Source organism: Apis florea, unplaced genomic scaffold (assembly GCF_048593485.1).
Source record: "Apis florea isolate Af1SG1 unplaced genomic scaffold, ASM4859348v1 contig_3587_pilon, whole genome shotgun sequence".
NCBI lineage: Eukaryota > Metazoa > Arthropoda > Insecta > Hymenoptera > Apidae > Apis > Apis florea.
Window position 1 is genome coordinate 2,210,611 of NW_028256789.1, and position 23,936 is coordinate 2,234,546.

Genomic DNA, 23,936 nt, shown 5'->3' on the forward strand with positions numbered 1-23,936 from the left:
AGTTTCAGTGTGAATATATCGCGAGTAGAATTAATTGAAGGAGACGCGTCGATCGAAATGTGCTACGTGCTTGAAATCTGCAACTTTGTAAACAGATGTTTGATTCGCGCAAACGTTATCGTACTCGCTGTACTCGGCAAGAAAGGGATGATACGACGTTCAGGGAAGTTTCGTCGTAGTAGCTGATTCTAGTTTCTCTCTATATGCCCCGACTTGTTACACGCGCGCGTATGCGCACCGGTAATAATTAGTGTCTTAATGAAGGGGAGACTCCGTAAATAATTACCAACAGGCGCGATCTCACGCTCGAACACTCTCTTCGGCCTCGAGCGATTTCGATCTGAAAATCGGGCGAAAAGGGCACCAAGTTTTCAAGCACGCTCGCGTTCCGTGCATGCGTTATTGTTAATTCGATAATCGCATGGTCGTTTTAACTTTAACTTTTCGTCCTTGGACTTTTTTTTCAAGTTTCCTCCTCCACCTCCTTCTCCTGGGAGACGGCGAGGCTTCGCTTTTCCTCGATCGATCGCCAACGACGATAATTAACTGGAGCGGCGAGCCTTTTCCAATTTTCCGGTCCAGTTGGAATTTAGGTCCACGTCGGATCTCTAGGATCGATACACGAAAAGACGATTAACTTCTTCTCTTTTTTAATTCAATCTCGAGGAAGCGCAGTTTTAATTAAATCTGCATCACTCGTGTCTTTTCACGGAAATTCGATCGACCCGAAGCCAAGCAATTTACGACACGCGTTGTTCCACGAGGGTTGTAAAAGAAGGATTATAGTTTTGATTTTACCGTTCTCTCGATGGTTTTTTTTTTCTTTTCTTTTTTTTTTCTTTACCCAACTCGTCCGCTCGTTACGAGTGTCAGACTTCGGGATAAGGGACATTCGAGATCGAGTCGCACAGCCCGAAAACGTGACTTTTCCTTTTTCTTCGCTCAGACGTAGAGAAGGAAAATTTCCTTTTATCTCCGCCTCCGTTCTCCATTCTTCGTTCCTATATACATATACGACTTTTTTAACGTCCAGCAAAGTTTCGTGCTCGTTAACTTCCGTCTCTTTCGTTCGAGACGATAGATTTTCCTTCGTCGTCACAGCAAAACTCGAAATGGAAACGCATACAAACGAAAGAAATTCAAACAATTTCGTAATCTATCGTCTGCTTCTCTCTCTTTCTCTCTCTCTCTCTCTCTCTCTCCCTCGAGGAAAAAAAGGAAACGTTTCTTTTAACGATAAAAAGTCGTTTCATTCGTCGATCAAACTATCGACAAACTCAAAACAGATGCAAGCCATTTCACTCGGAACGATTCGAAGGGGATGAATTCGGTTTCCATCGACTCCTCGTGACAGGGCATAGAAATCAAATGACCCAAAGTAATTCCGACTGCATCTCCAGACATTACTTGGACCTGATCAATACGTACGTCCTTTCTCTCCCCCTCTCCGCCCTGCCTAGGTAGACGCGTACACGGCAACGTTCCGACAGTAGCTCGCATCTTAAGGAGAGAGAGAGAGAGAGAGAGAGAGAGAGAGGAGGGGAGGAAAAAAAGGAAGCTTCACAACGGGGGTTGGGGAGTGAAAAAGGGATTCCGCGAGTCTGCGGTAATCGCACCCGCTCGCGAGCATTTCTCCTCTACTCGAGTTCTCCGTTTCGCCCCCTATATTTTTTTTCCCTCTTTTCCTTCCTTCCTTCCTTCCCTTCCTTTCCTTTCCTTTCCTTTCCTTCCCCCGAAAGCTCGGTCGGTGGAAGGGGTACCATGGTTTTAAGGGGGGTCACGTGGAACGGCGTGAATACCGAGTGGGCGGATGGCACTGCTAGCTAGCTAGCTAGCGGTTGAACGGAGGCGAGCATTGCGCGCGCACTTGAACGTGTATATGTGGAGCTCCACCGTGCGAATAGAAGTCTGACGCACACGCACACACACGCACACATTCGTGGTGCCTCGTGTCGTACCCTTTACGAGCGAGCAGTCGCACGTACTCTACGGGCATGCGTCTCGGTCACCGTCGGATTTCGTCTACTACGTACTCCTATGTACGAAACACACATGCATCTAACCGGAACGATTTTAAAGCAGGATAGTGGCGGTGGAGTAGTCCAGGAGAGGAGACGGTGATGACCGATGGTGGTGGTGATGGGTGGTGGTGGTTGTGGTGGTGGTGGTGGTAGTAGTGGTGGTGGTGGTGGTGGTGGTGGTGGTGGTGGTGGTGGAGGAGCTTGGTTCTCCCGGCTACGGAGGATAGAATTGGTGGTGGAGGTCCAGAAGTAGTGGATAGAGAGAAAGAGGATGTAGTAGTGGTGAGGTTGGCTCGGTAGAGGGGCAGGCAGAGAAGAGAATAGAGATCGGCGAGATCTCCTCTTAGCCAAGATGAGCGAGACGAACGGAGGAGTGGAGAACGGATGGACGAGTGAGCCAGGACGAGGTGGAGCGAGAGAGGCAGAGGGATGCGGACGGAGTGACAGAGATGGCGAAGGAGAGGAACGGGAGTGTAGGCGGACCAGAGAGAGGAATTCCACGGAGGCGTGTCTTCCCCGGCGCACCAGGTGCAAAGGTGCGCGAACGCGACGTTGCCACGCCTTTTCCACGGGGCGACGTGGCCTACAACTGCACGACGTCGACGTCGACAGCCACGACGGCGACGACGACGACGACGACGACGACGACGACTACTACGACGACGACTACGACGAGGTCGACGTAATAACCGGTCTTCTTCGTCTAACAACGGTGGACGAAGAATTTTCCGCCCTCCTCCCATGAAACGTCTAGCTGCCGGGACACATCTCCCTTCTCGTTGTGTCTTGCTTTTCCACCTTTCTCTTCTCTCCCTCCCTCTCCTCCTTCTCCCTTCACCTTGCTCTTACAGCCTGTACCCACCTACCTACCCCCTACCAGTTTCGCGCAGGGGGGTACTACGTTAACGGACGGGTTGTGTCCAACCCAACCATCCAGAATCCAGCTTCTGGTGTCAACGTCCCGAAGTTTCCACGAGCTTCTCTCCTGAATATGCACCTTCTACGTTTTCGGTGTACGGGGGGGCCGGATGGTATGGAGGGGGAAGACGCTAGGCTCCTAGGTGGAGAGGGTGGCGGCACGAACGAGGAAGGTAGCACGGGCATGCGGGGCGGAAACTGGAGGAAGGGAGAGGAGCGGAGAGGGGGGAGGAAGGAGGGTGGTGTTAGACAGGACAACAGGGGGCGCGGATTCTTTCCGGCTTGGAAAAGGATGCCCGCGACTGGAATGCGGGATCACGGTATTCAACATCACGTAACGCATCTGTGCTAGGTGCACGGTAAACAGAAATGGCGCGGAGGATGCGGACGTGATCGCATGATTTTCAGCTTCGAACTCGAGCGATTTTCCTACATTCTCCATCCACCGTCCGTTTCCACCCTCCTAATCTTTACTTTCCAACAAATTTTCGCCGGGGGAGCTCTTCGAACTCGGGTTGTAATCTCATTTCACGAAGAATACCGGTTTGTTCTTTCGCCTCTCTCTCTCTCTCTCTCTCTCTCTCAAAATTGAAAATAGCGAGAAATTTGCCGACAAAACGGTGTATTACCATGTATGCACGTCAGTTAGATTTATATATAGATTATATATATTATGAATGATTGGGATGGAAATAAAGCGTGGAACGACGTGGCGCGGACGTCTGGACGGTGGGAGGAGGGGGAGGGTATAAAATAAATCGTTCGGGGAACGAATATCGCGTTACGATCCATTCGTATTAGGAGATAGAAACGTGAAATTTAAGCTCGATAAACGTATTTGAAATACTCGAAGGTTTCCAAACATCGAACCGGTCGGGGATCGATTCGGGTCTGAATAATACTTATATCTCGTTACACACGGCGTCGTTGCTATTAATTATTCTCCGTCTTGCTCGTTGCCGTGACCGGTTCGCGAAACGCTTTAATTACGGTTTCCTCTCCGACAGAGAAGATAGTACCGCTGTTCTTCCGTACGCCAATTGATTTAATACAATCCCTGATACGCATATCCGGGAAAAAATCTGGTAAAAAATTTACAAAAGACAAATAGCGAATTATTCGCTATTTTATTTTTCTTCTTTTTAATCGAGCTACCATTGGTAATCCTAGTAGTCGTCTTTCGTCTTTCTCCTCTTGTCATCATTGCCGCCAATTTTTTTCGCAAATCGACGACGTGACATGATGTATCGCTTCCATACACGTCGAACGTAAGCTGTGTGTCGTCGTTTCGACGACGACAGCAGTAAGGAAGAATTCCAATTTTTTATTTCGAGAGGTTACGATCGATTTTATTTATATAATAATTAAATAGAAAGTCGTGAAGAGAAACTTGAGAGAACTCGATGAAGAACAACTCATTGGATTAAACGTTCCACTTCGATCGAGACGAGTTCGAATGAGAAGAGGAGGAAATTTCAAGGTCTTAAAATTTTTCGTTTTTTTTGCTGCAACTGCAACAAGCGATGCGACATCTCGTAATCGTTTTCCTTCTCCCTCGTGATTATTGCATCCGACTCGAGATCTCCTACCTCGTTCCCTCTTCCTTCTTCTGTTTCACCATTCCCGTGTGCTTCATCACCGTCTCCACAACTGCTGGCACAGCTCTACTTATATATACAACTTCCACCTGCCAGTTCCTCTCTCTCTCTCTCTCTCTCTCTCTCTCTCTCTCTCTCTCTCTCTCTCTCTCTCTCTCCCCTTATCCACTATATCTCTCTCCCTTTCTCGGATGCAGCTTTCTCTCGCGATTCCATTTCTGCGTTGTTGAACTATAACTCTCTCTAGGAAGGCAGTGGCAGCTATTACGTCGGCTCCTAAGCTATTACGGCATCTGGGAAGCTCGTTGGTGCCGGTGCAAGCGCGGACGAACGCGGGGGAGGTACGAGGAAGTGGCACGAGAGAAGGAACATCGGGGGCACAAGGCGGTTGGGGAGGGGGTTGGGCGTCGGGTTAGGCGAGGTGATGTATTGAGATCCCATTGTATCCACGGAATCCCCTAAGATTGCCAAACGACGTCCTCTCCCGCTTCACTCTTCGCCTTCCATCTTCCGCCATCCACCTTTCCAACCGCTCGCATTCTGCCTCCTTCCTCCTCCCCGGCAAGCTCCCGGTCTCAGACCCCTTCCCCCCCCCCCCCTTTATTCCTCCTCTCCTTATTCTCGCATAATACGTCACCGGTGGAAAGGCAGGCAAGCCTCCGGTATATTCTCTTCTACCTTTCGCGTTCTGTCCTCCTCCCCAAAGCTAGCTCGCCTCCTCGTATATTTCTCTTTTCCATTCTCCTTCTTTTTATTCCCTGTCTTCTCTTCTTCCACCACCGCTCCCCGCCACCGACCGCACAGCTTCGCTCTACTTTTTCTCGAACGAAAAACCTATGCAGATGCGCGTGCTGGAATATTCATGCCGCATGACGGAAACAGAAAAAACAGCATCGTCGAAATCGTCCCGTTTTCTCCCACTCCACCCCCTTTTCGTCGTCTTTTCGCTCCGCTTCTTCTCTTTCTCTCCCCTTGGCAAACTTTTTTTTTCTTCCCTCCTCTCCGTCTTTAATAACACGACGTCGCGTGGCCGCAATCGTACCGCGCACGGTATCGATAGGTCTCGCATAATGTCGCGGGCTGTTCTCTCTTTCTCTTCGATATTGGGTAGGGTTCGCGGGCCATTCCATCCGAAGGGAGGAAACGCACGAGGAGGCGGAGGAGAAGGAAAGCGAGGGCAGAGCGACAGATGCAGATCGGGAGGAATTCAAATTTTTGCGCGAATGCCCGCCGGTTCAATAACAACCTTTATTATTTTAACGACCTACGTCGTTGCCCGTCGTCACCTTTACCTACGTTTCCTGAAAAGAGGGAGGAGGACGATCCACTCTCTCGAATTCTCGGCTCGATGATAATCAGCCAACCCCTTTTGTCTAATTATTTTTCGTTCCCTCGATCGTGTAATCGATCGAAGTTTTTTTTTTTCGATTTGCTCGGCGGCTCGATTTGTCTCCTCCGTTTCGGAATCGGTGGAATATTTTTAAAGTCAATACTCGTTAGAAGAAGAAGGATGGCCGGGGTAAGCCCTACGCGAGCGTGAGCAAGGCCGAGTCCTTCGATGAAAAGAAATTGCGGATGGTAAATATCGGATACGTGTGGATCGATAAGACGTTACATAGACGTTACTCGTGTGCAAAGACGGAAGCTAACATTATCCCAAGGTAGCCGGCAATTTTGTTAAAAATAAACGCGTTACTATCTATTACCGGCCGGGGAAGTCAACATACGACCGGTGTACCGTTATTCAAGTGGTATGCATAATGCACGTGTCGAGCGCGGTGGCGTAGCTCGGCACCGTCGTGCCACGACGTACGATCCATTTCCATTTTTCGTCGATACGATCGAAAATCTACGAATCGAATCCGATCCCGAGCCACGCTTTTCGCGCCAATAATATAGTCGAGATTCTCGGGAACGGATCGGGGACGGGCAAGGATCATAAGGCGTGTAAATCAATCATCCTCGTCGAGATTCGTCGATTTCGCTTCGAGGCACGCGACGAGAGAGGCTTGGAACATGTTGCTCGACGAGTCCATAAGCGAATCCGCGATTATAACAATTCGGTTCTTGCCTCGCGAACAGCGAACGAATACGCAGATTTTAATTGGCGATCCGCCAATCTCCGCCTCGATACACAACCTAGTACAAATATCGACGATGTCGAGGCAGAAGCGGCGGTCAACGCAAATGCAATTTGCGTATCCTCGTCCCTTCTCTACTCGTTGCAGAGAGTGGAAAGGGGTGGAAAGGGGTTGGTAGAAGGGGGATCGATATTTGGTAAATATTTGTGGCGAGTCGAAACAACAGAGCTCGAAAGGACGCGTTCCATCTCTCTCTCTCTCTCTCTCTCTCTCTCTCCGCGTTGGTGGAACGCAGGATGTTTGTTTCGCGATCCGAATACCATTCGGGGGCGCCTGGAAAATCGCGTGGGAGTGTTGGCGTCATCGAGAGCGTCATACACCAGCGTTCAAGCGGAATGTTGATCCCGTCGGTGGCCGATGCGCATCGTTCGTTTCGCTCAGCAGAGAGAGAGAGAGAGAGAAAAAAAAAACGCGCGTCATCGTTGTCGCTATTTCCACCGCGCGAGTGCCCCGCGTCGCCTCGAGCCACCCTCGAGCATCGATCGCATCTCTTCCAAAGGTCCTTAACCTTCGATTTATCGAATTATCGCGAGGATGGTTTACGAGGATGATGGTTCGCGACAAGGATCCCAACAAGGAGGGGACAAATGGGAGGACGATATTCGGGACTGCAACGACGTACGAAATAATTCGAATATTGCGCAGAAATTTGCGCAGCGCGAAGAACGAATATCCGGTTTTACAGGGCGGCGAAGATGGAGCGGTGTAATAAAACGATCGGTTATATAATTGAAGCGAACGATTGCACGTAAAGCTGCACGACAAGTGGAAGAGAAACATATGTCGGGATTGTTTATTCGCGTATCTCGTCCGGGTTTAAGCCGCCACGAGGCAGAAAAATAAATATCTATCGGCCATGTGTTTATTCGGTGTTGTCGGATATCGCTGTATACATAGCAACTTTATCGTTGTCGCTGTTACACTCGATCGCCAGGTACGATCGTTTAATATAATGGAAACGGCACGAACGAACGAACGAACGAGCGAACGAAGGGGAATGTCGATCGATCGAACTTATTTTTCACGAAGAAGAAGAAATTCGGCTTTCTTCGGAATTTTTTTCGAGGGATAAAAATAATATTTGTTTAACCCGCGACGAGGACGCGACGAAGGGCGAGGGAGATTAGTTGAGAGGGGGTGGCGCGATTAAAACGAACAGAGCAAATGATTGCGTCCAATCAGTCTTTCTTAAAGACTTTCCCCGAGACAATCGCCGCTGCGAAACGGGGGAGGGGTGGGGAAAAGTTGGGAAGGAAAATGTCTAGCGGAAAATACGAAACCGTCAAGAAGGAAAAGGCAAATCCTCGGAAAGTTCTCGCGGAAGCGGGACGATAAAGCCGTCAATTTTCACCCTCAATACCGTTTGTCTCCGCGAAAGAAAGGAAAGCAAGCACGAAAAGGCGAGCGTGAAAAGAGCGAAAGAGAGACGGCCTCGAAAAAGAGGAAGAAGGAAGAAGAAACAACGGAGGAGGAAGGGCCCATCGGAAAGGAGGAGACATTTATTACGACTTTAACTGGACTTTGTGTTTATTCAGCGACTGTTGCTCTCGCTTACAACCGTCTCCTTCTCCTCCTCCTCCTCCTCCTCTTCTTCTTCTTCTTTTTCTTTTTCCACCCGTCGTTGAAGCAGGGGAAGCAGCAGCAGCAGCAGGGGACGCAACATCGTCCAAGACAGACACTACTCGGTCTTCTGCTGGGAACACTGAGTGGGCGAGGGAAGGTCAACCGCGAGAAATTCTTGGCACGTAGGGTGACCGTTCGACTTGGCGTGCTTCTTCTTCAACCCCTGTCACGCGACACACTCTTCTCCCCTCGCGTCGAGAGAATCTTTCGCTTTATCCATCGGTGGACACCGATCCGGCATCATCGGTTGCTTCTCCATTCTCTATGCGCCCTTCATCCCTCTGAATATCATTCCGCGAACGTCGACTTGCATCCCTTTTCAACCTCGTCAGAAGGACACGACGTGTCCGCCCGACGAGACGTTTCGAACGTTTTTTTGCCACGTCTGTCTCTCGCCTCGTCCAGGCCAACGTTTCGTTCTTTGATTCATCTCTGATCGAGAGAGCGAGCCCGCGAGCCCCAGGAGGGACATTGACTTCTTTGCGTCGTACGCGTTTCGCCATCGCCTCCAGCTGATGATCATCCATTCCAATCTTTCTACTCGATGGACCCTTTTCGTAATTTCGTCCCGTATTTTCGCCCATGTATCGTACGTATTTTATATATATATATGTAAAGTATCACACATTCGTTCATTTAGAATAGAATCTCTCCAGAGAATGAATTTCGTTCGCCGCGTTTCGTTCGAGGAGCGGGAAACTTGCCGCGGATTCGTTCGATTCGTTGACGGAGAAATCAGAGACGAGAAAGTAACGCGATAAACTCGGCGTTCAATTGCACCTGCGCGAATTGCATCATTAGCAGCTGACTCGACTTGTTTTCTCGCGTCTCTTGTATTTAACGTGTCATCGTCACGGTATATATATATATATATATATATAGATATATATACATTTTCTGTGTTACGATTAAAACCGATAGCAGGTCGAGGATGGGGGAGGATCGGTTTAAATCGATGATTCGGTGGCGGAAAACGCTCACGTCGGTTGGTGCGAACGTTGGTGTGAAAGTCGAGAGGAGGAGGAGAAGGAGGAGGAGGAAGGCCTCGAAACGAGAAAGGCGAGGTATAAACCGGGTTGCCACGGAAGAGAGGAGGCAAAGTAAAGACAATCGCGCACAATTGGCACATGAAATTTAAAGAAGCAAGGGCGAGGCGACGCGGGTGGAAGGGCCAGTCGCTCCTCACTCAATATACCCACGCCACGGCGTTCGAGCCCTTATTCTTTTCTCTTCCTTCCAGCTCGCTGGAAATTTACATTTCCTCCCTCCTCGAACTCCAACTGTCTGTTTATCCCGCTTTCTTTTAAAGAGCCGCTGGTGGCTATACTCTCCCCCCCCCCCGGTCCCCACCCCACTCCTCCCCGACGTTCTAACCTCTCTCACCCCCCCCTCCGGCCCTCCTTTCGAATTTTACTCCCATCTCCTTCCCGCCAACCCTCGTCTTACGCATCGTTTCTCCTTCTCGTCCTTCGTTCCTCGTCGTCTCCCACGAACCCGCAGCCACCTCATCTTCCGCTATACAGAGACAATCCTCTATTTACGGCGAGATTACGCTTCGTTGGCCGATAATCGAAAATATGCCATCGAATAACGCTCCCTCGCCTCCTTCCTCCCCAACGCTGATGAGAGACGATTCTCGGCCGCGAGAAAGAAATAGAATCGAACGAAGAGGATTCTCTTCCTCTTTTTTTCTCTACTTTTATTTGTATATAAGAGGAAAAAAGAAGAAGAAGAAGGAGAGAAAAAAGATCGAGAAAATGCGTGGATTGCCTCGATTCGGCGACGGTGGTGACGAAAACTATAATCAAAGGAATACGGATGATAACGTTGGTGGCTCCTTTTTCTAATTCATTCCAGGGTGGTGGGGGTGTCTTTCTCCCTCGAGCGGGTGAGTTTCCAGCTCGGTTTATTAAAACATTCAATTTCGTATATTACGCATTCGTTACTCTTATCCGAGGCAAAGAGCGGAGGGTGAATCGTGGGGGAGGGGGATCGCGAAACGGTGGAATCGGGACGTGTCATTTCGAAAACGTCGCTCAATAAACGAAAGAGGGATCAGCATTCGCGGCGGGGCGTAATCCGTGGATCAGATGCCGAAATCAGCGGGTAATTGACGCAATTTCTTTCCTTCTCTCGCCTCGCCTCACCTCCCTCCGGCCATCCTTTTCTCCACATTCTCCTCCCCCACGCGAAAGATTTCTCTAAGTGTAAGGCCTCTCGAAGGAAAGGGAAACGGTGGGGCGGGCGCGTGGGGATGGAAAAGGAATGCGCTCGTGGGAGAAGGATAGACAGATAGATAGACAGATAGAGCCAGACCACAATCTCTTTTTCTCGAGTTTCGGTGTGGCGCGAGCCTCCGGCTCCGGATTTTAGCGCAGATTCTAAAAGCCAGCCAAGTCTCTCCCTCTCCCTCTCTCGGTCGCGGAAGAAGCGAACCTTTAATAAAGAGCTTAAGCGAGCTAAATAGAAACATTTTTCCGTCGGCTTGACTCGGCTTGCTTCCCAAGTCTTGGCTCCGTTGCAATGAAATGAGTCGCGGCTGCTCGTGCATAAGTAATCCGCAGATGAAGGTATCCCGACCCCTATTCCGTCACCCCCCTCCGCTCGAGTTTCCTTCTAGGAGGGAGCTACCATACTCGTATATTGGTCCGCTCGATCGTTAAAAAAAAAAAAAAAAAAAATCGACCCTGGATTATTCGTAGGAACGTGGCTTCGTTCTAGCAGGAATATTTTTTTTTTTTCTCTTTTAAATAAACGAATCGATAAACTTTATTTATTTGGAGGATACATTTGGAAGAAACAAATTTCCCGATAATTTGGAATAACATTTTCCAAAAATCCGTTAATTTCATATAGGCGCGGAGTAAGTATTCGAAGAGGACAAAAGGATCTGTCTTTTAATCATCCGACCTGAGAATGTATTTCTTAACGCATTTTCGCGAAGCGACGTAGAGCGTAGAATCCATGTGTCTTTTGATGGCGCGGTAGGGCGTAGAAGGGCGAAGGTCGTTTATGGCGGAAGCCACTCGATGGGGGAAGGATTCGGTAATTATTCGCCATAGGCTTGAAAAATTGCCACCTAATCCCGAAATCGATAGTCCTGCCAGAGAACGCGCGAGTGTAAGGAACCCTCTCTCTCCCCACCCTTCGTCACCCTCTCGTACGTATCAGTTTTTTTTTCCTCCAGCCGTTGGAAAAAAAGGGGGGAGGTTGAAAGCCTACGCGTCCCTTTTCTCCTCGCAAGATATCCCACCCCTCGCTACGACGCTGTCGTCGTATTACGGAAATAATGTATCGATATCGTAATAAGGGAATGATTGGATACATCGAGGCTGATATATTCATCCCTAGACTCGCCCCTCAACGTTGGCGAGGCCGCGGCAACGTCTCGTGCTCGCGTCGACCTATTATTCATGCAGCAACGTATGGGGCTTTCCGAGGTGTCTGGGTTATATCTTCGGGACGCCATTTTTTTGGATGAGGCATTGCGGGCATAACGGGGGAAAGATGGAGGTTACTCGGAAGATTTCCTCCCCGGGAAATCGAATCACCGAATTTCGAAAATACATCGTGTCGCGCGAGAAGAAAATCCTTGGAAATAAATAGAATCAACGTTATCAACGCAAACGGTGAAATTTTCTCGTGGCGTGCACACACACACACACACACACGCACACACATCCACCACGCGGTGACTTCGAAGCTGAGGATACATTATGAACGAGGCTGAGCGCGGCACGCCGTCTAGAAACCTACAAATCGGGAATTCGTATCAACGGAAACTCGTCTGGCTCCCCCGGCTTTTCCCACGGACTCTTCCCTGACATTGCACCCTTAACATTTCCCGCCCGTTATAACATCCAAGCTTTTCCACCAGGCGGTGTGCCCCCGGTGGAGGATTAAACGAACGATCCCACCCTGGTAATCGGCTCGCCCCGCGATCTCGCGGCCGATGTATAATTTATAAAACGGCATTAAATTGTCTAAATGTCGCGGCACAAGCGTTTCTAGCTCGCGAGACGCTCCTCCACTTGGCGACGGTCGTATATATATTCGTGTATAGAAGAGAGGGAGGGTGGCAGTTCGTCTGGCAGCAGGAGGAACATATTAGCTCGACTTAAGGCGTGGCATAATGATCTCGTGGCGAAACCGGGCTCTTATTCCGGCTGGCTCGATATCTCGGATGGAGTTAGATGCGGCCGAGAGGGAGGGGGCTGTGGGCGAGGGCTGTGGGCACTCGGGCGAAAATAAGTACGAGTTTCAGCCACCGCTGATTGCGAACCGTGACTCTTCTTCGCGATGCTCGAGCGCGGTATATAAAGTAATGTCTTGTCGAGAGAAAGAGGGAGAGAGAGAGAGAGAAGAAAGCGAAGCTGGAAGAAAGCGAGCGATCTAACTGAGCCCCGAGGTTGGAGGGTAAGCTTTAAAATCGGCGTCAAACGCGAGGCCACCCTCGGCCGCAAATTTTTATTCATTGACACTACACGGCTGAGCACCCTCCAACCCCCACCCACACCGAGGCTAAAAGACGGAGGCGGCTCTCGAGTGCTTCGGTTTTTCTTCGGTCTCGCTGCGTGATATTGGGGTTGCCCCGAGGATCTCTCCTTCTTATGCCGCTATTATTCGCATTATATATTGCTCTTATTCCATCCCCGTTATTCGGCTAATGGATACTTATTGTCTCTCTTCTGAATGAACGGAGGCTGATTATTTTTCCTTCGATCCGGGCCAAGAAAACGATCGGATTTGGTTGGTGGACGGTCCGTGCGCAAGTTTCAATGGGCGAAAATTGAGGGATGCAAGGGATGAGAGTTGCGAGCGAGAAGGAAAGTGGGAAACTTCATAAATCACTATGGGGACGTGCGAAAGCGGCCACGCAAATGTGCGAACACGCGTGTGCTTCTGGAGAGAGATAGATACACGTGTTGGATACGCGTGGGCCGGCTCCTTATTTACTCGAAAAGGTGAAAGGGAAGAAGACCGTGGCGGCGATCTGTCCATAGCTCGTACACGGCCACTCACGAATGGGCCGACCGTTCTCACAGTAAATATATCGAAGTGAATTGCAACTTCGTCCCTTCATCCCCAATCCAACCCAGCCTTGATCCACGACGCCACGCTGAATTCACCTGAAAATTTATAAGGTCCTGTCGCCTTTTTTCCGTAATCGTGAGATTTACATCTTCTTCTTCTCTCTCTTTCTCTTTTTTTGAAATAACGATTCACGGAGAAACGACGGAGAATGACCAGTAGAAGATAGTTTCGTTCCGTAATTCCGAATTATTACATTTACGAGAAACATGAATCGTTTGGCGCGAATGATGATCGAAATTTCAAGAACGGATGATGAATCAGCGATCACCAGTGGACGCGAGTACATTCATCATCGTGCCTGTTATTTTGAATGGAGTGACAGCGATTCTTAACGCCCTTTTTTCCATGCGAATTTACCACTTATCCTGGATCGGATATATTTCGCTTTGACCGGGGAGAGCGGGGAGAATACGACGGATTCTTTGCGCGAGGGCGACGGTTAACGAATGTATAATTAATCCTATTGCGTTAAAATGATAATGACAGAGGTTTAACGTTGGCGTCGTCGGCCGGGAAAAAGGAAACAATCGTAAAGTATCCACGTATATGCGTGTAAAGCCTAGTAAACCTCTTAAGCTTAACTGTAAAGCGTCCAAAGTTACCTTTTAGTGGGTGATTAGCAAAACCGAGCTGACCTTTTCAGCGGCCAATTACAGGAGATTCGGGCATAATCCTATTACCTACATCAGCTCATTATTGCATAACTGTATCTCAGCGTACCGTCCTCGCCCAGCACATTTCTATAAATGTCTATTTCAAAAGCGTCGTGTCCAACCACCTCCTGGTTGGATCCTATCGCCACTCTCCAGGACTAACTCGAGTCCTCCCGATCGAGCACGGGACACGGCCGCCGAACAGTGTAGTCGCCCGAATCGAATCGTCTTTATCGTCTTTCCCGGCCGTTCGCAATTTCAACAACGCGATTTCTTCGCGCGTCCGCAATGAAAATAGAGAGATACACGATTGACACGACTACTACGGATTCCCCTCGTATCGAATCCTTCCTTCCCCGACACCGATCCGGTGGAAGGATTTTTCGAGGCGAGGCGCAAAGCTTATCCGAGCGGGGCAGAGATTTTATTTAGATCCCTGGCTATAAATGCGAAACGTTTGACCGGCCAATCAAGCGGAGGGGCAAGCCCCGAAGGGTGTTAGGACTCTACTATCCACGATGTCCACACCTCTGTTGTCAGCTAATGTTCGGCCATTGTAAGGGGTCGTCGCTCGTAAGCGTGGCGATTCTTCCTGCCTCTGGGAAGGTGTTCTGGCCGCTGTGGAACGGTGTGGCGCGGAACAGAAGAGGGTGAAAAGAAAAGGAGGAGAAGGAGGAGGAGGGAGAAGGACGGGTGGAGGCCAAGAGCGGCAGCAGCACGTATTAGTGAGAGGAGAGTTTCACGGATTCCGCTATCACCTCCTTCGTATCCCCCTCCGGTTGGTGGCTATCGGCTGACGGCAATCCGGCTAAATCTCTTCCACCATAAACGGCTAAACAAAGAGGTCCATTCTTCAGCACGAGCGGCAAAACCCCCTCTGGTCACACGAGAGATCCGACCGACCTACCCTTATCGGCCTCTGTCCACCACTTACGATCATCCATCTGGATCTCTTCCTTCCCGGTTGAAAGCTTCGACGAGCGTGATAGTTCTCCTCCAATTCGTGCCATTGTTCCGCACGATTTTTTCGCGATACAGCCACAGCCCCCTTACTCGGCAACCTTAGGAATCGAATCGTCACCTCTGTGACGAATGAACTTGATCCGGGATATCTGTCGTTCGATTCGATCGTCCCAAGTTTCAACTTTATTATCGAATAGAATTGGAGTTCTTTTTTTTCTTTTTTTTTTTTGGAAACGAGAAAAATTCTAACTCGATCAACCAAAATTTGTTGAACAAAGGCATGGACAGATTCCAGTGTTGTCGCGTGGGGAAACGAAGAAGAAGAAAGGGAAGCTTTCTATTCGGTGCAAGTATCATTCGAGGAAGGTCGGATCGAGAGAATGGAAGGTTAAGATCGTCCCTCTCGGTCCATAATAAAAGAAGGCAGATTAATGCGTTCGGTCTTGAATCCAATCAACATTATTCCGACAATAGTCCGCCAGCCAATACCCGTTCTACTCGAGGCTGATATTATCAACAGCCCGCTTACCATTTATTCCCCACCCTCTCCGTCCCGCACGCACTCTCTCTGGTGTCACTGTCTTTTCTTCCCATCCTCCCTCGCCCCGCTTCTCGATACTTTCACACCCCTAGACACCTCGCTCGTTCTTAATTCCACCGCCGGATGATAAGTATGCTAACAAGAGAACGAAGCACGGGGATACAGGCAAGGGGAGGGGTGTGCAGCGGCACGGTCGACTTGGTAGCTTTAAAGCCAAATTAACCACGCCACGCTCACATAAACGTCGCACACTTCTTCGTCAATGTTAATGTCTACAGAAGGCCATTAGCCGATCGAACCATCGTCGTCGAGAGTATACCATCGGATCGACGTTCGCTGGAAGGTGGAACGCTTCTCCTCCGCGCACCCTTAATCGCCACCGCGATAAATCAGCCGGAGGAAAAAAAAAAAAAAAAAGAAAGAAAGAAAGCGATGCTGGTCGTTGCCCGAGATACGTATCTCGAACAGTCTCTCTTTAAGGGATTTTGGTTTTTAAGAGTCTACGATAACAAACGAGTTTACGAGGTATCTTTTACCTGAGGTAAACAGGTATTTGAAATAGGTATTTTCTTCGTTTTCTTCGATATCTTTCGATTCGATAAAATCGACAAAGTCAAGAAAGAAAGAGAATATTAAGAGAATCGATAGGGGAGGGGCACGCAAATAGAGATATATATTTCAAGAATCGCCAATTCCACCACCACCACCACCACCAAGTATTATTATTCTCCCTGGCGGTTGTAAAGAAAAAGAAAGGGAGAGGGGTTTCTTTAACGAATAAACCCATGAAAAACTAATATCCATAGTTGGCGATCGGATCGTCGTGGAGGAGGGTAGAAAGGAGGACACAGGGTGGTGGGAGGTGGAGCGTTTCGGGGACCTATAAAGGCGTGTTTTACGAGGGCAGATAATGCGATGAAAGATGCGAACGACGTCCAGTCATGCCTAAAGAGTGTGTGTAACCGGACCTTCCGCCCTTCTTCTTTCACGGTTCCGTCTAACCCCCGCGGTTTCGCGGCCTTTCAACCGAGGGTTGAAAGAAGGGGAGGGCTCGCTCCTACGCCCATAATATATCAATTTCGTATTCTAATGTCCAGCCGGTTAATTCAAAAAGCGTCGACGCTGCGGAAACGGTGAAACGGTGTGGTCGTCTTGCTCGCGCTCTTTCCGCATTAGGGTGGAGGCCGTGCTTCCCTCTCTATCCTACGTAATAGAGGAGGCAAGAGGGGCGGGCAGGGAATAGTTCTGATTCTCATTCGCAGCCTCGTCGTCACGTATACGCGCCGCTTATACGTCTCGCCATCAGCTCGCTCGCTCGCTCGTGTCGTAGATAATTGGGGGAGCGGCTGTTTGCGGTCCCGCGGGGATGCTCTCACCCCCTGAAAACCGAATGACGTACAATCTGCCAAGGATTTCGGCAAATCGTCCTCACGAAATTGCGCGAGGAAACAAACGGGGAACGGACAGGAAATGGCTATATTTTTCGGGATTGTTCGTCAACCAACTGGTTGTTGGTCGACCGTATATTTCGATCGTTGTTCCAACGTTGGGGTTCCCGTAATGCTCGTTAATTATTTGCTCGGTCAAATTTCAAGGAAGGAACAAATTGATATAAGACTGGCGAATCGCGCTGATGGTTTTTTGACATTAGGAGAGAAAGAAGGAAGAAAAAGAAAGAAAGAAACGATGAGTAATCTGTAGTAAAATCCGACGGCGGAGTCGAGTGACGTAAACTGCGTCGTGGATAGCCGCTTTATAGTCTCGTAATTTTCATCGTAACCGCGGCGGAACGATGCCTCCGCGTTGTTGCCCCCTCTGACCGATCCTTGCGGACGAGAGAAAGAGACGGCAGACGAGATGGGCTGGAACCCCGGCCGAGAGCATTGGGCAAGGGGATCGAGGGATGAGGGAAAAGGACGAAAGAGTCCTTGGAGTGGCGCGAACTATTAAAAAGCGCGCGTCCGCTCGAATTCTCGCCGGTAGTAAATTACCCGAAAAAAGAAATAACCGTTGAATTCGACCACTCTCCGCCTCTGTCACCGTGCCGCTCTGTTTTACCCAAACCCCCTCCCTCCCTCCCTCCCTCCCTCCTCCCCCCTCCTTTCTCCAAAGGCCTCCTCGCTCTCCTCCTTCTCCCCTCGCGGCAGCTCTCCCGCTACTCCGGTTGGTCCAAGTGTGGTGGCTCGCTCGAGAGATCGTCGATCTCTCTCTTTTCCAGGGTAAAAACCCTCTCGACGAGGAGCGAGCCGCGGTCTCAGATAAAAAATTAGCCGGAGTTGCAAACGTTTCCACCTTAAATCATATATTTATCGCGACATTAATTCAACCCTTTTAGGTACCCTTTTTTCCTGGCGGCCACTCCGCACTCGGGACAGAAACGCCTCCGACTCATCCCGTCTCCACCTTCTCCCCCCCCTTGCGAGGGAGGACCCCACCACTCTTTTTCCACTCGGTTCCGTCCTCGGTCGCCCTCTCCTTCCTCTCCTTGCCCGGGACTCCTGCGGCGAACGACGTCCCGTTAGTCCTCTCACGCTAATTTCTCAGATTCGAGTATTTTTATGTACCGTCGCGCGAACCTGACGGGGGTAAATCCTCTCGTTTATTATTTAGAAGAGGGAGGGATGCGCGTGTAGAATGGGACGGTCAAGAGAGGGCCTGTCCGGCGGCACACAGACGAAGGCGTTTATACCTTGTCCTCCTCCTCTTTTTGATGGGGATATACGATCTCGTTATCTCTTCTTGCTTCTTACTCCCTGCGATTATCCTTCTTTACGGTCGGTTTGCTCGATCGTGCAGTGGCGCCGAGTACACTCGCACGAGCCTCTTTTACGTGCGTTCTTCCGAACGAAGGATCGTCGTGCAGGTTCGTCGTATCATCCGATCCGCGTTTAAGTTCGATTAGTAAGATTTTCCTTTTCCTTCGATCTTTATCCTTTTCAGCTTATTTTCAGGTTTATAATATATACGCCTCCTTTCTCTCTGTTCGAAGGATCGTTTCTCGTTTTTCGTTCGTCTCTTCCGATTTCGCATCGGATGTGAATCCGTATGTATCCGTACGCGACTTTTTCGTCTTTTTGTTTTTACGCTACGAGAAGATATAAGGATGGAATACGTTTGAAAATTTATATAGAACCGTTTTATATCGTGCAAAGTACGAGGTTCTACGCTCGGCGCAGCATGACGTAATCAAACGCCATCGAATCTACGAGAACGCATTACTCACAATGAAATAGGAAACGAGACGTATGTACATTAGAACCCCGGCGCAACGGTTGTTTACTTAATAAATACATATTTAGTATATGCCACGTACACAAGCCTCGGCAGGCCGGCTGCGCCTATTTTTGCTCTCAGTTTTGTTGTCATAGGACCCGGGCGATGGGTTGCGGCCACCCCTCGCTCTACTACCATTCGGGTTTCGAAGTACTAGATCCTACTTAGTCTCTTTCGACAATGGGAATTTCGGTTTAAAGGTGGAGGAGAATCTGTCTCGAGCGGTTCTTCGGTGCGCGATAAAATTAGTATCGTTTCTTTAAAACGTCCGCTAATGAAATTTCTCCTCGTCATCTTTTTGCTCGAGGCGCACGGGGAAGGGATGGGATTCTTGGAAAACGTAGTCGTATAATTCTTTCAATCGCTTATTCTTCGTTTATTCCTCCTCCTCCTTTCTCTCTCTCTCTCTCTCTCTTTCCCTCTTCTTTTTTTTCTTCTTTCTTATTTTTTCTCTATCACATTTACAACACGAGAATGGAGGTAATTCCTGGCGTATCAGCGGAAAATTTTGAAAGCATAGCTGTACGGCGGTACCAATTGTCGCGCGTTTGAAATACGAGTGAAAGGAATATTTTAAGGACACGCCGTTTCGAGGAATATTTCGTCCCCCATTTCCGGTTCGCCTATACAAACTTGAGCCGGTGGTTCAGGTTGCGTCAGACAACACGTGTACACACGTATTTACGGGACGATGTGTGCGGCCACCTCCTCCGTGTCCGTGTATAACCAGTCAAGAGCGGAATATTCATAATTTATTAGTAAGCCCGTGAATCGAACGCGGCCGAGAGAGTCACAGAGAGTCGAACTTATATTCCACTTATCCGTGACAAATATCCCGCTCGTTAGATCCGCACCGCTAACGAATCATTCTCTCAACGTGTTCGTTCCAATTTCCTTTGCTTAAGCTTCAATTTCTTAAGCTTCTAATTGTATCGACGAAATCTTCGATTCTTTGCTCGAATGGGAGGGGACATCGATCGATGTCCCCGTGTCCGAATATCCTCGGTTAATCCTTGGAACCTCCGGTTAGATTAAAATCGAAAAAAGAAAAAAATCGATGATTATCGATCGGATAATAAAAATCTCCTCGTCACACCAGGACTATATCGGAACAAGTCACAAAATCTTCGGGACGGATCCTCGTTTCCTCTCGAAATTCGGAAAACTCGAAAAATTGGCTGGCGATAGCGATTACCGGCGCGAAAATCGGAGAACTCGTTGGTTGGTTATCGGAAACGGCCGGCAACGAAGTCGGTCGACCAAGTCACCGCGCTTGTCACGAAGTTAGGCGTCGCGAACAGCCGCTTGCCAAACAACCGTGCGACGATGCGTAATGTTCGAGCACAGACGAGCATATGGGACGAGAGAAGAGCATAAGGCAAAAGAGAGAGAACAGGCCAGGCCAAGCTAAAGCCGAGGCAGCCAGTCAGCCACACAGCAACGGTATACAACGTGCCTCGTATATGATGTACTGGTTTGCCTGGCGGCGGTGGGGTCAGGGACGTGACGAAGGGTGGGTGTTACGGTGGAGCGAGAGGGGCAAAGTCTTCAGACACGAGTGTGGGGTAGGGGAGGAGGACAGAGAGGCCGCGATAAGTGGGGAGGGGGAGATGCCGACAGAGAAGGTAGGGCACACACAAGAGTAGAAGACTGTTTGGCAGGGAGGGGAGAGAAGGGAGAGCTGAAAGCAGGCCTGTTGGTTGGTTTCAACTATATTTGTTTATATTTACACAATAAGCAACAGCCTCGCCGGTTGGGCTGCTTGGTATGCCTGTGCCGCTTTTAGTGTTTAGTCCTCGCTACTCGGTCGCCGCGTGAACGTTGCTTTTCGTCTTCTTTACGACGTCGCCTGTTTCCTCCTCTCCTTCTCCTCCTCCACCATAGTTCTCGTCCTCCTTCCATCGCATTCGTCTGCACCGCCTTCTTCTCCTCGTCATTCCCTCGTTTCCATCCGTTTTCTTTTCGTTTCCTCTCCTCCTCCTCCTCTCTCTCTCTCTCTCTCTCTCTTTTCCTTTTTTTTCTTTTTTCCTTTCCATCGCACACGGTTCTTCCGCACACACGAATTTTGACGGCTCCTTTGCGCGGTCCACGTGCGTGTACCCCGCGTCGTCGTTTCTTTCGAACTTGTGCTCTTTCACCCTGTGCGTGCGTGAATTTGGTGACGCCATTGAATATCGCGGCTTTCGTCTCGTCTCGTTTCGAGGTTATAAACGAACGAACGAACGAACGAGCGAATTCGAGTGAGTTGGTGAATTTTTGTTTTTGGTGGAAAATAATCCGTACGCGATTAACGATTAATTCGCGTGATCGTTGATGCGTCAGTTGGAGGATCGACGTACTTCCTACTTGCCTACAGTGAATCGTCGTTGAATTCTCTCCCTCTCTTTCTCTCTCTCTTTCTCCTTCTCTCTCTCTCTCTATCCCCCCGCGAGTGGTGTTCGTGTTTAACGTGTGCTCTTCTATCTGCGACGTTATTATTTTTTCTCTCTTTCTCTCTCTCTCGCGTCGCGAAAAGTGTTGCTCATCGTGGCGTATCGAGAAAAGACGTCCTTGTCGCGAAGAGACGCTTCGTGTGTATCGCGCTTCCATGAATTCCAAGCTGGCCGTTGGACGCTTGAAATTGGGGACCAAGGACTTTTCTTAAAGTAAGCAAATCTTTGCAAACCGAATAATCCTGTTTACACGAAAAACAGGGGTACTACACCGTTGTACTACACTTTTACTTGGCCGTCACGCGAGACTGCAAACGATAGAATATATTATTAGCGGTGTGTTTGTGTGTGTGATGTGTGTGTGTGTGAGATGTGTGTGTGTGTGCGTGTGCGCCGCCAGCCAAACATTGTTGCCTTTGCCTCGAGTGTATGGAATCACATGCGTCATACGTGATCTAAAATTGTTCGCCCGCCGAGGGTAATATCGTATAACAAAAGCACATTTCGCGAGATCTTCATAGAATCAACGATCTTTTCCTCTCTCTCTTTCTCTCTCTCTCTCTCTCCCTCCCTCCCTCCCTCCCCCCTCTCTCCTTCTCTCTTCTCTTTCTCTTTCGACACGATCGTTATTATAAACGTACGCGTCCCGCGAGTGAGAAACATCTTTTTCGCGAACGATGGCGGCGAATTCGTTTGCCGGGCGAGAAATTTCGCGGCATGACGTAATGAGAATCGGAGTTCAACAACGGTGTTTCAAGTTCAGTGCACCAAAGGAAGCCAGCAGACCGATTGACGTAACGATGATCGTGATTTCAGGACGATGGCATAATGGATCATGACACAGACGGAGACGGAGCGATCAACTTGTCAACGTCACAGCGACCCTCCGCCGCCACCACCCCTAACGGCGACACCCCCTCGTACGGCCAAGATCAACAAGACAACGACCAGGTAAGGAATTAATCTCTGGAAATTTGCTTTCGATAAGATAACCGTGTGGATCCTCCGTGTGGAATCCATTGTAGAAAGCTTTAAGCGTTTCTACAATGGTTTCTACGGGAATTTCATTCAAAAAATAGGATATCGATCGTATTTTCTTTTCGTTTCGATTCTCGTTTCAAAGATACTTCAAGATCGATGCGACAAAATTATTACTAATAATTTTTTTCCTTTTTTCTTTTTTTTTTTTTTTTCCCCCCCCCCCCCCCTCAATCGAATTTACGCGGAACGCGGAGATAGAGTTATTAATAACCGACGACTTCACTCCATAAACAGTACTAATTTTAGAAGCAAACATCTGCTTACGTACGATAAAGAGGAACACGGTCGCCAAGACGTCCGGTTAGACTCATTGATTTCTCGGAATAGAAGAATCTCGGAGCGATAAGAGGCTACGATCTATCCCTCTCAGTCCGTATCTCAGTCCTGTGGGTCTCGTAGGGAATCGAAAATGAAATTGAACCGTTTCAAACGCCGCATCTCGATACACAGAAAGCTGGTGGGAAACGAGTAAACCGATAACGATCCTCCTCGTCCGTTTCTCGAGGAGGGTTTCGATTTTAAAGCGAAACTTTTTCTTCCTTCTCTCCCTCTCTCTCTCTCTCTCTCTCCCTCTGTTTCTCGCGGTATAAGTTTTTCGAACGCGGCGATACTTGAGACGCGTTTGACACCCGGCCACCATAAAATCGAGCCCCCTGATTTCAAATTCAATTCGAAATCCCGCGTTCGCGGGTGAACGCAATATACCGTTCCGGGTAGCGGCACGAGCGTCGTCGAGGGAAACAAATGTTTTATGGCCCTTAAAGCGGCCTTTTCGACGGTTTCCTTTTCGAATAGGGGAGAGGAGGGGGACGAATATGGTCGCACGCACCTTCCAGCCCAGGTATATATAGAGTCACCTTTGGAATGCATATATACATATACGTGACACACGGTTTTCCCTGCCTCGTGTCCCTCTTTATCATCCGGCAAACATTGTCGAGTTTTTCAAACAATAAACTAATTTCAAAGTATATATATATATATATATATAAAAGAAAAGAAAATAACGAAAATGGTTTCTCGTTCGTTTCGAGGAAAGATCGATCGGAATTATTAATATTAATTTTGAAATTGTTTTATCCCGATATTCTCCCATTCATTTTTTTTCCATCGAACGTTGGATATTCAACGTTTCGCCCCATTCGTGCGCGAGATCGGTCGATAAGTTTTCTTTCATCGATAACGGCCACACCACCGGTAGAAATAAATTATTTTAATAATCGCTTGGGACACATTAGCCGGGGATATTTTTATTCGTACATCGCGTTTACGCGCTCGTGTGCGTAGATAGTAACGGTGAATATCAAGTTCACGTGACGCACCAGGTAAATACGTGTGTACCACCACGGGCCTGTGAATTACACGTGCGACACGTACATCTGCTCGCCTGTTGGTTACGTGTAAACAGAGATTCGCTTATCGTCGGTCTGACACGTATACATAAGTGTATCGAGGAAAGAGAGGAAGGGAGTGAAAGGGGAAGAGCAGAGAGGGAGAGAAGGGATATTTTTAACGATACATAACGTACGCGTGGTCTAATTTTTCGACGAGTTTTTGTTTAATCCGTTCGTTGATTACCCGGTTAAAAGCAAGCTGGGTGGGAAAGGTTGCATAAATATGAAATCATCGCAAAACTGT

General features: G+C 48.9%; 1 protein-coding gene across 20 annotated transcripts in view; it reads left to right on the forward strand.

Moving 5' to 3' along the window:
* Positions 1 to 23,936, forward strand: part of FoxP (forkhead box transcription factor P) — a 201,724-nt gene that overhangs the window by 95,257 nt on the left and 82,531 nt on the right. For 19 of the 20 annotated variants that reach the window (XR_015294208.1, XM_086914490.1, XM_086914480.1 and 16 more), the window contains one exon: positions 22,074 to 22,208. Coding sequence is in view for 19 of the 20 variants with exons in the window: in XM_086914480.1 (XP_086770606.1) it covers positions 22,074 to 22,208 (135 nt within the window). In the remaining variant the exon portion in view is untranslated. Of the gene's footprint in view, positions 1 to 20,526; positions 21,471 to 22,073; positions 22,209 to 23,936 lie in introns of those variants that run through there. The other variant, XM_086914493.1, reaches the window with a different exon arrangement.